This window comes from Thamnophis elegans, chromosome 16 (assembly GCF_009769535.1).
Source record: "Thamnophis elegans isolate rThaEle1 chromosome 16, rThaEle1.pri, whole genome shotgun sequence".
NCBI lineage: Eukaryota > Metazoa > Chordata > Lepidosauria > Squamata > Colubridae > Thamnophis > Thamnophis elegans.
Genome location: NC_045556.1, coordinates 8,511,114 through 8,521,158, shown reverse-complemented (window position 1 = coordinate 8,521,158; position 10,045 = coordinate 8,511,114). Strand labels below are relative to the sequence as shown.

Genomic DNA, 10,045 nt, shown 5'->3' with positions numbered 1-10,045 from the left:
TTTTTTCTTCTTCTTTATAATTGTGTGCATTTAGATGATTTGTCTGATGACAAATAACAGCGATACTGTCTTGTGAAGGAATATCCAGGGCTAATTTCATTAATTAAAAATAAATAAATAAAATATATTTGTTTTATTTCCCCGCTGATAAGATTCCTCTGGAACTTGTTCCAGCATTTTTAAATAAGTGGATTATTAGCGAAAGAAGTCGGGATGGACTTTAATAATATGTTTTATTATTATATAGGTAGGTTATGTGCAAGATAGCAAACCCGAAACCCTGATCGTACCACAGCTGTCTAAATATATATGTCTCTATTCCAGATAAAACAGTATACAACAGAGAACTAAGTGTAGAAAGGCCCTTGGAAGAACAGGTAGGTAAAGCAAGTTTCTACACAAATGTATTTCAGTACTGTAAAAATCAGGAGACTCCTAAGCCTCTAATTGGTAGGAAAATCCCTGTGATCTAAAGAAATTAATTTCGTAGCACTAAATCAAAAACCAAACGAACAGAGAATCCTATGCCACATAAACTTCCCAATTAAATATTTACTAGATCTCAATCCTTTCGATGTAGACAATAGTTTGTGCAGGAGCATCCTTGCTACGGAATGAGCTTTTAGCTGACAAGTGACTAATTCATCACTGGCAAAAAAAAAAGTCAGATTCGTGCAACTGATGACGTAGATATTCACGCACGACAAGCACACAGGAGAATAACTGTCGGTCTTCAAAATGTTCTGGAATCCTCAAACGTTTTCATGACTAGCCAAAGCATCGGGGTGGGGGGAGGGAATCTGGAGGCCGAGCCGTAGAAAGTTTTGAGGATTCCACCCCACGGAAGGCTTTCTATAATAAACACATGAGCCTTTGAGGAAGAAAAGCATGGGACTGAACCAGATCTGTGGTCCTTTTGTTTCTAATGTCAAAACACCGACAAGCATTAGGTTTTAAACTAATATTTTTCCTGCCCTGCTTGAGAGACCAAACGTTGAACTTCCTTTGCACGCAAAAAAAGCAATTCCTCCCTCTTGAGTTACTGCCCGTCTTCTTCCATTAATGAAATCAATAAAAGCATCAATGGGCATGTTCAAAACGCCTGCTTTCTTTCCTTGCTAGGGCAAATGAAATGGCTCCCTTCACTGTCTTATTTTGAAGGGGGGGGCATTTATTTTGCTTTATCTTACTGTATTTCCACAAACTGGCTATCAGAAATCTTACTCTGAAAAGGAGATAACTAAAATCTCCTACATTTTGGAATTCAGCAATTAACTATCCGGTAACTTAAAGGATGTGGTGGCTCAGTGGCTAAGATGCTGAGTTTGTTGATCAGAAAGGTCGACAGTTCAGCAGTTCGAATCCCTGGTGCCGTGTAACAGAGTGAGCTCCCGTTACTTGTCCCAGCTTCTGCCAACCTAGCAGTTCGAAAGCATGTAAAAATGCAAGTAGAAAAATAGGAAGCACCTTTGGTGGGAAGCTAACAGCGTTCCGTGCGCCTTCGGCGTTTAATTCATGCCGGCCACATGACCATGGAGACATCTTGGGACAGCGCTGGCTCTTCGGCTTCGAAACGGAGATGAGCACCGCCCCCTAGAGTCGGGAACGACTAGCAGATATGTGTGAGGGGAACCTTTACCTTTAACTTAAAGAGGCATAGGGAAAATACATCAGAAGTAAAACCCACAAAGCGTTAAAGAATGTAAGGCAAACATCAAAGGGAATATAACTATTACCCCCCCAACTACCGCTTAAGTAGAGATGTAGGGGAGATGATGCTTTACATTAAGGCAAGCTAATCGCCCATTCAGTTCGGTATTGCAAGCTAGCTGCAATCTGCTAATTTTAATTAGTGATTAATTAAATTAATTAATTAATGAGACTAGGACTTCATGCAGGCAAAGTATATTGAAGAGCCAAGGTGGCGCAGTGGTTAGAGTGCAGTACTGCAGCCACTTCAGCTGACTGCTAAGCTGCAGTTCGGCGGTTCAAATCTCACCGGCTCAAAGGTTGACTCAGCCTTCCATCCTTCCGAGGTGCGTGAAATGAGGACCCGGATTGTGGGGGCGATATGCTGACTCTGTAAACCGCTTAGAGAGGGCTGAAAGCCCTATGAAGCGGTATATAAGTCTAACTGCTATTGCTATATTGCTATTGCTATTGAATCCGAATTAGAATAGAGCTGGAAGGAACCTTGGAGGTCTTATAGTCCAGCCGCCTGCTCAAATAGGGGACCTAGACCATTTCAGACAAGCAACTGTCCAGGCTCTTCTTGAAAACTCTCCAGCAATGAAGCACCCACGACGTCTGGTGGCAAGCTGTTCCACTGGTTAATTGTCCTCACTGTTAGGAAGTCTCTCCTTAATTCCAGGTTGCTTCTCTCCTTGATTAATTTGCATCCATTGTTTCTTGTTCCTGCTTTCTGGTGCTTTGGAAAATAAGTTGACGCCCTCCTCTTTGTGGCAGCCTCTCAAACACTGGCTTATTGCCATTGGCTTATAACGTCATCTTCGGAAAGGTTTGGTGGGTAAATAATATTCCACAAAGCAAGGGGTTTCCAACCTTGGCAACTTTTAAGACTCGTGGACTTCAAACTCCTAAAAAACCCCAAAAGAATTTGGGAGTTTGAAGTCCCCAGGTCTTAAAGATGCCAAGTTTGGAAACCCCTGCCGTAAAAGATGATCCAGGAGTTAGAAGCCACCACTGGACATTCTCCATCCTTATCTGCCGTTTATCAAAGTTCCAAAACCGGAGCCAACAGTAGCTAAGCAGCTAATGATCATCTAAGTGATGGACACCTTATTTCCTTCCGACTGAATTCTAAACTTGGTCTTTGGGTAACTTTGTGAGAGGACCCATTAATCTCCCCAAGAGGTTCCTGTTTTTCTCTTCCCTCACAATAATTGTAAATTAATTAGCCACAACTTAGCTATGCCTCCAGATTTTGGGAACGCAGAATGTTTAGCTGCAAACTGTAGTGTAACTGTGTAACTTTGATCCAAGTGAACTGTATAAGCATTGATCCAATCTCTCAATACTCTCATTACACAAAATACTGGATCAACATCACAGTCTATTGATTAGATCAGGGGTGTCAAACTCAATTTCATTGTGGGCAGCATTAGGGCTGTGGTTAACCTCAGGGGAAGGGGGCGTCTAGATGGGTGTGGCCAACTGGGTGGACGTGGCCCACTTAACCCCACTCCCTGGGTGTGGCCAATTGGGTGGGTGTGGCTTCTTATTCCCCAAGAAGCGCCCTCACTCAGTCTTGTCTCTCCCCCCAACAGATTGCTGAAGCGGAGACAAACAAAATGAAGAAATCACCCCGGACAGGTGAGCCAACTTTTCTTATTCCTGACTCACTCACTATTCCTTACGCTTTTTTTTTTCCTTTTTAAAAAAACATAAATAAATCCCTGATTCACTCAGACCGCTGCTTGCTCAGAGGATGAGATGGTTTCTCACCCATCTGTATTCCAGATCTTCCAGACAATAAGCCAGAATTCAGGAATTATTCATTTGTGGATGACCTGAACCTGCTGAGATCTGTTGTGGAAAAAGACAGAAAGGAAAAGGAAGTGGAATCGGTCAGGAGTCCCCTGTATCACCAACAGCTTGCTCTTGACGATGCAGATTCCACCAAGCGACGCAGGCTGGTGGAGGAGTATGACTCCACTAAAAGTGATGTGGATTATAAATACCAAGGTACTGCGCTAGCCCCTCGCCGGCCACGCTTAACGCTTTGAATTCATCTTAACGTACGCAGATGAGTCTAAACGTCTTCTCTGAATGCACGACTTCACGGTAGAGCCATCAATCTTAGCGGAAAAGCAACTAACGGTGCCAAGATGGCCGTGTGCCAAGCAACTTGCTGGCGTGGGTAAAGGAACGACACTTAGGGAAAAAAAAGAGGAGAGAGAGAGATTCAAACCATTCTGCAACAGCACAGAATGCACTTCACCGTGGCTTGTTAGCACAAAACACAGTACCTTGGGGCTGTATACCAACATACACACACACACCAGCGGCGGGTTTCAAAAAAATTTGGAACCTACTCTGTGGGTGTGGCCTCCTTTGTGGGAGTGGCTTGCCGGCCATGTGACCTGGTGGGAGTGGCTTGCCAGCCATGTGTTTTCTTTCTTTCTTTCTTTCTTTCTTTCTTTCTTTCTTTCTTTCTTTCTTTCTTTCTTTCTCTCTCTCTCTCTCCCTCTCTCTCTCTCTTCCTTCCTTTTGTCTCTTTGTTCCTTTTTTCTTTTTTTCTTTCATCTCTCACTCTTTTTCTTTTGTTTTTCTTTTTTATTTATTTATTTCTTCCTTTCTTTCTCTTTCTCTCTGTCTATGTCAGTGTGTCTGTCTGTCTGTCTGTCTGTGGGGGGGCAGTGGGGGTTTCAAAATTTTTTGGAACCTACTCTGTGGGTGTGGCTTCTTTTGTGGGAGTGGCTTGCCGGCCATGTGTTTTCTTTCTTTCTTTCTTTCTTTCTTTCTTTCTTTCTTTCTTTCTTTCTTTCTTTCTTTCTCCCTCTCTCTCTCTCTCTTTCCTTCCGTTAGTCTCTTTGTTCCTTTTTTCTTTTTTTCTTTCATTTCTCTCTCACACTTTTTCTTTCTTTTTTCTTTTTTTATTTATTTCTTCCTTCCTTTCTTTCTCTTTCTCTCTCTCTCTGTGTCAGTCTGTCTGTCTGTCTGTCTGTGCGTGTGTGTGTGTGTGTGGCAGTGGTGGGTTTCAAAAAATTTTGGAACCTCTTCTGTAGGTGTGGCCTGCTTTCCGGGTCCACTGGTGGAATCTCTTCTAACCGGTTCGGTAGATTTGACAAACCGGTTCTACCGAATAGGTGCGAACTGGTAGGAACCCACCTCTGACACACACACCCGGGGGCCGCAGCCCAGTAGCAGGCTGTGGGCTCTTCAGAACTGGGCTGCAGAAGCGACAAACACACACACACACACACACACACACACACACACACACACACACACAGAGCTTCACTTATGCAAGCAGCAGACTAGTGCAAGCGTGCATCTCCATTTGTGCGAGTGGCAGGTGGGCGTGCCCACCGCTTGTGCAAATTTGTTTAACAAGCCACGGTGAAGGGCATTCTGTGCTGGAGATGCACTTGCTCGCCCACCGCTCGCGTGGAACCATTCCTCCCCCTCCCCCCCCCCTCCCCAGTCCACAAAGCGGGAAAAGTTGGGGAATGCTGGCCTTAGGGCACGCATAACCACGATTTCATGTTTCAGCGACTAAGGAATATAAACAGTTCAAGCCCAAAGGTAACCGATAGCGTAACGTTTGTCTGATATGCAACTAAAGTCATAGGTTTCTCAAATGGTGGTTTTTGGATAGCAACAGTGGACTGTAGATCAGGAATAGGTGACTGTGGCAAATTTATAACCTGTGGACTTCAACTTCCGGAATACCTGGGTCGGCACCAATTCTGGGAGTCGGAGTCCACAGGTTATGAAGTCGCTCTGTTGTAGATATGGGTGCGTGCGGAGAAGTAAGCTTGCAGAAGGATAACTTGGGAGAAATACCAAAAGTTCAACATTTCATAACCCCAAATGGAGATGATGGACACCCAAAATAAACAAGGCCTTTGACTTAATTGGAGAAGACACGTTTGAAGTAAGCAGGTGCTTTCAAGTTACCAGTTTCTTGAATCCTAATTATAAGACTTCTGGAGAGCATCAGATTGGAGAGGTGGTGTTGCTGGTACATCTGATTTCTACTGTAAAGCACATTTTGGTCCAGGAAGAACATTTCTGTCTCTTAACAAATCTCAATCTGTCCTCATGGATGCCATCCAAATGCAGCGTGATCCCCATATTAGGCAGATACGGTGGAATGCAAAAATAGAAACCTTTTAATTTATCAGCGTTACATAAACCAATCTCTTTCTGCATGCATGATGTGAATTTTCCATGATGTTCGTCATTAGCACTAGGCTTGACCTTTTAAAAAGGAGGAGGACAGGAAGAGACAAGTGACCCCTGGCACACGCAGAATGTACCGTTGAGTCTACTTATATTATTTAACTAGGAAGCACAGCCTTAACTGAGCTTTGCTTATATAGACTGCCCACTCAAAACACGTAAAGAGAGTAACTACATACATACACAAACTGAGGGATAATCAATCTACAAAGCCATGCAACACACTAATGTTGTTATATCCGTCGGAGCAGGATAGCAGAAAAATGGATGCAGAAGAAGTTCAGTACACTGTAACTGGCCTAACATTTGTCTTTTTAGGCTAAGAGAGTTGGAAGGGAGCTTGGAGATCCTCTAGTCCAACCCAGGGGTGACCTTCAAAAATTTTAGCAACGGGTTCTCTGCCCGGTTGCTGGGTGGGCATGGCCATGGCGGGTGTGGCCTAGTTGGCTGTTGAAAGAAATGTCCTTCTGGGTTCAGCTCCAAGTGGGGGAAAAGACACTGGAGACACGGAGGCTGCTTGGAAAGATGGTTTATTGGTGGACAGGACCACATGGCTTGAGCCCTGAACAGAAAAGGTGATCACATGCTTCAATGTTTGTGGTGAAGAAGAGAAGGGCTGAGGGAGGGGCTTGCTAGGCTTTTTATAAGCTGTTTAGTCCCACCTCTCTGTTTCCTGTCCTGTGTAAGAAATGTATTCTGATTGGTTGTTAGACTCCCGTGGTGCCATGCAGGGGACTACTCTCTAGGCTGTTTTGAATCCAGGTATAGATGAGTTCTCAGATGCCATGTGGAGAGTTGAGTAATATCCCTTCCCCCTGCAGCTGCAGTGGGGAAGTCTTTATTATGTAAAGTGGGCTAGCCTGGCCTTCTCAATGGCCTATTGACAAAGTGTGGATGGGCAGGAAGCTACAGGCAACTATTCTGTCTTTTAAAGCATGTTTCTTTCTTTTCACATCCAGAGAAATATTCTGCCTTTTCAATATTTCCTAGGATATTTCATTTTTCTGGGAGAGGACTGGATGATAACTTCCCACATGGCCTCCTGCACCATGGCGGGAGGGGGTCATTTTCGCCTTCTGGGGAAAACTGCCTCCTCCGGGCCTGTTTCCGGCCTTCCGGAACTTCCAGGAGGCCCATTTCCCACCTATCCGAGCTTTCGTGCGGGCTCTGCATTTATCTTGCATCCAGCCAAGAGTGGGGTTTGGAGGTTCTCCGAACCAGCCATAATGTTAGCTATGGGTTTTCCCGAACCCAGGTAAATCTGTAGCAGACCACTCCTGGTCCCAGGCAGGAGGAAACTCTACACCATTTCAGACAAATAGTTGTTTCCAATAATTATTAGACAATTTTGAGTCTTAATCATTATTGAAACTAGAGACAGGCCTATTTATGCTGTTAGGCACAGCGCAGTTCTTCAAGCTTTGTGACTGGCCGTAGAGTTCTCCAGGGTTGGCTCATAAATTATAAAGTTTAATGGCACAAAATGAAAACCTAATTAAATGTAATCATGTCTATTCTTATCAAGTGCAATCGTAGTTTAATTCTGTTTAATTTCAATTGAATGAAAAAGGAAAGGAAAGATAAGATATTTTATCATGGCAACATGGCTACCTTTGGGTGGGTGGCCCCCAGAATGCCATTCAGGCAAAATGTGGACCATAACATTGGAGCAAATTATATAGATAGATATAGATATGGAATTCTTTAGTGGCCAAGTGTGATTGGACACACAAAGGATTTGTCTTTGGTGCATAAGCTCTCAGTGTCCGTAAAAAGACAAGATACATTCGTCAAGAATCATAAGGTACAACACTTAATGATAGTCATAGGGTACAAATAAGCAATCAAATCATACTAGGAAACAATATAAATCATAAGGATACAAGTAAGAAAGTTACAGTCATATAGTCATATAGGTGGGAGGAGATGGGTGATAGGAATGATGAGAAGATTCATCCTTAGTGCAGCCTTAGTGAATAGTTTGACAGTGGTGAGGGAATTATTTGTTTAGCAGAGTGATGGCGTTCGGGGAAAAACTGTCCTTGTGCCTAGTTGTCTTAATGTGCCTCTATAGCCACGTTTTGAGGGTAGGAGTTAGAAGTTATACCCCATAAATTAGGCAGAGCGAGACATATGCCGCAAAGATAGAATAGTCCTTCAGATAGAATGTTTTCCCCAAGTCTCCCTCTCTGGGAGATACCCAGTGGTGGGTTTCAAAAATTGTTTGAACCTACTCTGTGGGTGTGGCCTCCTTTGTGGGAGTGGCTTGCCACTCATGTGACTGGATAGAAGTGGCTTGCCGCCCATGTGACCGGATATGAAGATGCTGATGACACTTGTCAGAACCACCTTAAATGACCTCACACACAGCACTGGCATGCATAAGAATAGGATGTAAACTTGTTTTTTTAAAAGGCATCTTTGGTTTGCGTTAAAACAACTTCAACACACGCAATGTTCTGATTGCACCACAAACGCAGTAGTCATCCTTACCTTTCACAGAGGCACTGAGTTTTATAAATAGGAGCATGATAGTGTAGAATAATCATATCCAAGGACCAGGGGTGGGTTTCAAAAAATTTTAGAACCCCTTCTGTAGGTGTGGCCTGCTTTCCGGGTCCACTGGTGGAACCTCTTCTAACCGGTTCGCTAGATTTGACGAACCGGTTCTACCGAATAGGGGCGAACTGGTAGGAACCCACCTCTGGAGATACCAAGTCTTGAACCCGAGACTTTGTATTCCACCACTCACCTGCAGCTGTCCCCAAAGCATCACTTTTTTATCCCCCTGTTATTCTTTCAGATGACCCCGATGGACTCCATCAGCTCGACGGGACCCCGTTAACAGCTGAAGATATCGTCCAAAAGATTGCCATGAGAATTTATGAGGAAAATGATAGAGGCGTCTTTGACAAGATTGTTTCCAAGCTTCTAAATCTGGGCCTGGTCAGTATTGTAGGAACCTGCTTCGTTTTTCTTCCTGCCTCTTGTTTGGGGTTCAAAGATGACTTTGAGGAAAATTTTGAAGCGGATAGATTCATTTTTAAATAAACAAAGGGGCGTTTAACTTACGAGCTGTGGTGGTGCAGTGGCTAGAATGCAGCATTGGAGGCTAACTTGCCGACTGCCAGCAGCTCGATTCTGACCGACTCAACGTTGACTTAATCTTCCATCCTTCCGAGGTCGGTAAAATAAAGGTCCATATTGTTGTGGGCAAGAGGCTGACTCCGTAAACCGCTTAGAGAGGACTGTAAAGCACTGTGAAGCGGTATATAAGTCTAAGTGCTATTGCTATTGTTTTGCATTTGAGCCTAGGCTTTGAACAGTAATTTCGATTGGCGTCAGCCGCAAGATGTTTGCCCATGATGTGCAAGTTGCTAATTACTTAAAAGGCTCCATGCTTGCAGGGAAGGTCAAAAGGCAGGGAAAAATAACGGTTCCACCACAAAACCACGGACGACAAAATTGCGCTCGATGAAAGCGCGTACGTGACGTCATCACAGCGCGATGAAAACATCGCGCTGTGATCGATAAATGTAAAAATAAAGCGAAAACCTTACCCTAACCCCCCCAAACCTAACCCTAAACCTAACCCTTAACCTAACCCTAAATCTAACCCTAAAGCTAACCCTTAACCTAACCCTAAATCTAACCCTAAACCTAACCCTTAACCTAACACTAAACGTAACCCTAACGCTCTAAACCTAACCCTAACCCTTAACCTAAACCTAAACCTAAACCTAACCCTTACCTTTATGTGAATCGGCTTGCTTTAATTTTATTTTTATTTTAATTTTTTTCATCGCGCTGTGATGACGTCAAATGCGCGCTTTCATCGAGTGCGCTTTTGTGGACCGCGGTTTTGACGGGTCACGAAAATAACAAGGACTTGAGAAGTACTTTCTATGAAATTCTTTCTCGCAGGGCCAAAGCATTGAATTACCCAAGAATGGAGAAAAAGGCCAATGTGTAAAGGAAATGTAGTTTTAAATCAATTACAATGAATCTGTGAACCTTCATTTGCTTTCTGTTTAATTCTGCGTTGTTTCGAAAAAATAAAATTTTCGTTGAGTTGAAGATCACGTCAACAATCGTGCAGTTAAAAATGATTTGACTT

The 10,045-nt window shown here is 43.6% G+C and overlaps 2 protein-coding genes across 2 annotated transcripts in view; one reads left to right on the top strand and one right to left on the bottom strand.

Moving 5' to 3' along the window:
- Positions 1-602, bottom strand: part of AP4E1 (adaptor related protein complex 4 subunit epsilon 1) — a 15,583-nt gene extending 14,981 nt beyond the window's left edge. Inside the window, exon 1 of the mRNA XM_032233135.1 lies at positions 557-602. Within this exon, the coding sequence (XP_032089026.1) occupies positions 557-602 (46 nt within the window). The remainder of the gene's footprint in view (positions 1-556) is intronic.
- SCG3 (secretogranin III) overlaps positions 329-10,045 on the top strand; it is a 34,249-nt gene continuing 24,532 nt past the window's right edge. The window contains exons 1-3 of the mRNA XM_032233270.1: positions 329-377; positions 3,288-3,333; positions 8,732-8,874. Of these exons, the coding sequence (XP_032089161.1) occupies positions 3,312-3,333; positions 8,732-8,874 (165 nt within the window). The 5' untranslated portion in view covers positions 329-377; positions 3,288-3,311. The remainder of the gene's footprint in view (positions 378-3,287; positions 3,334-8,731; positions 8,875-10,045) is intronic.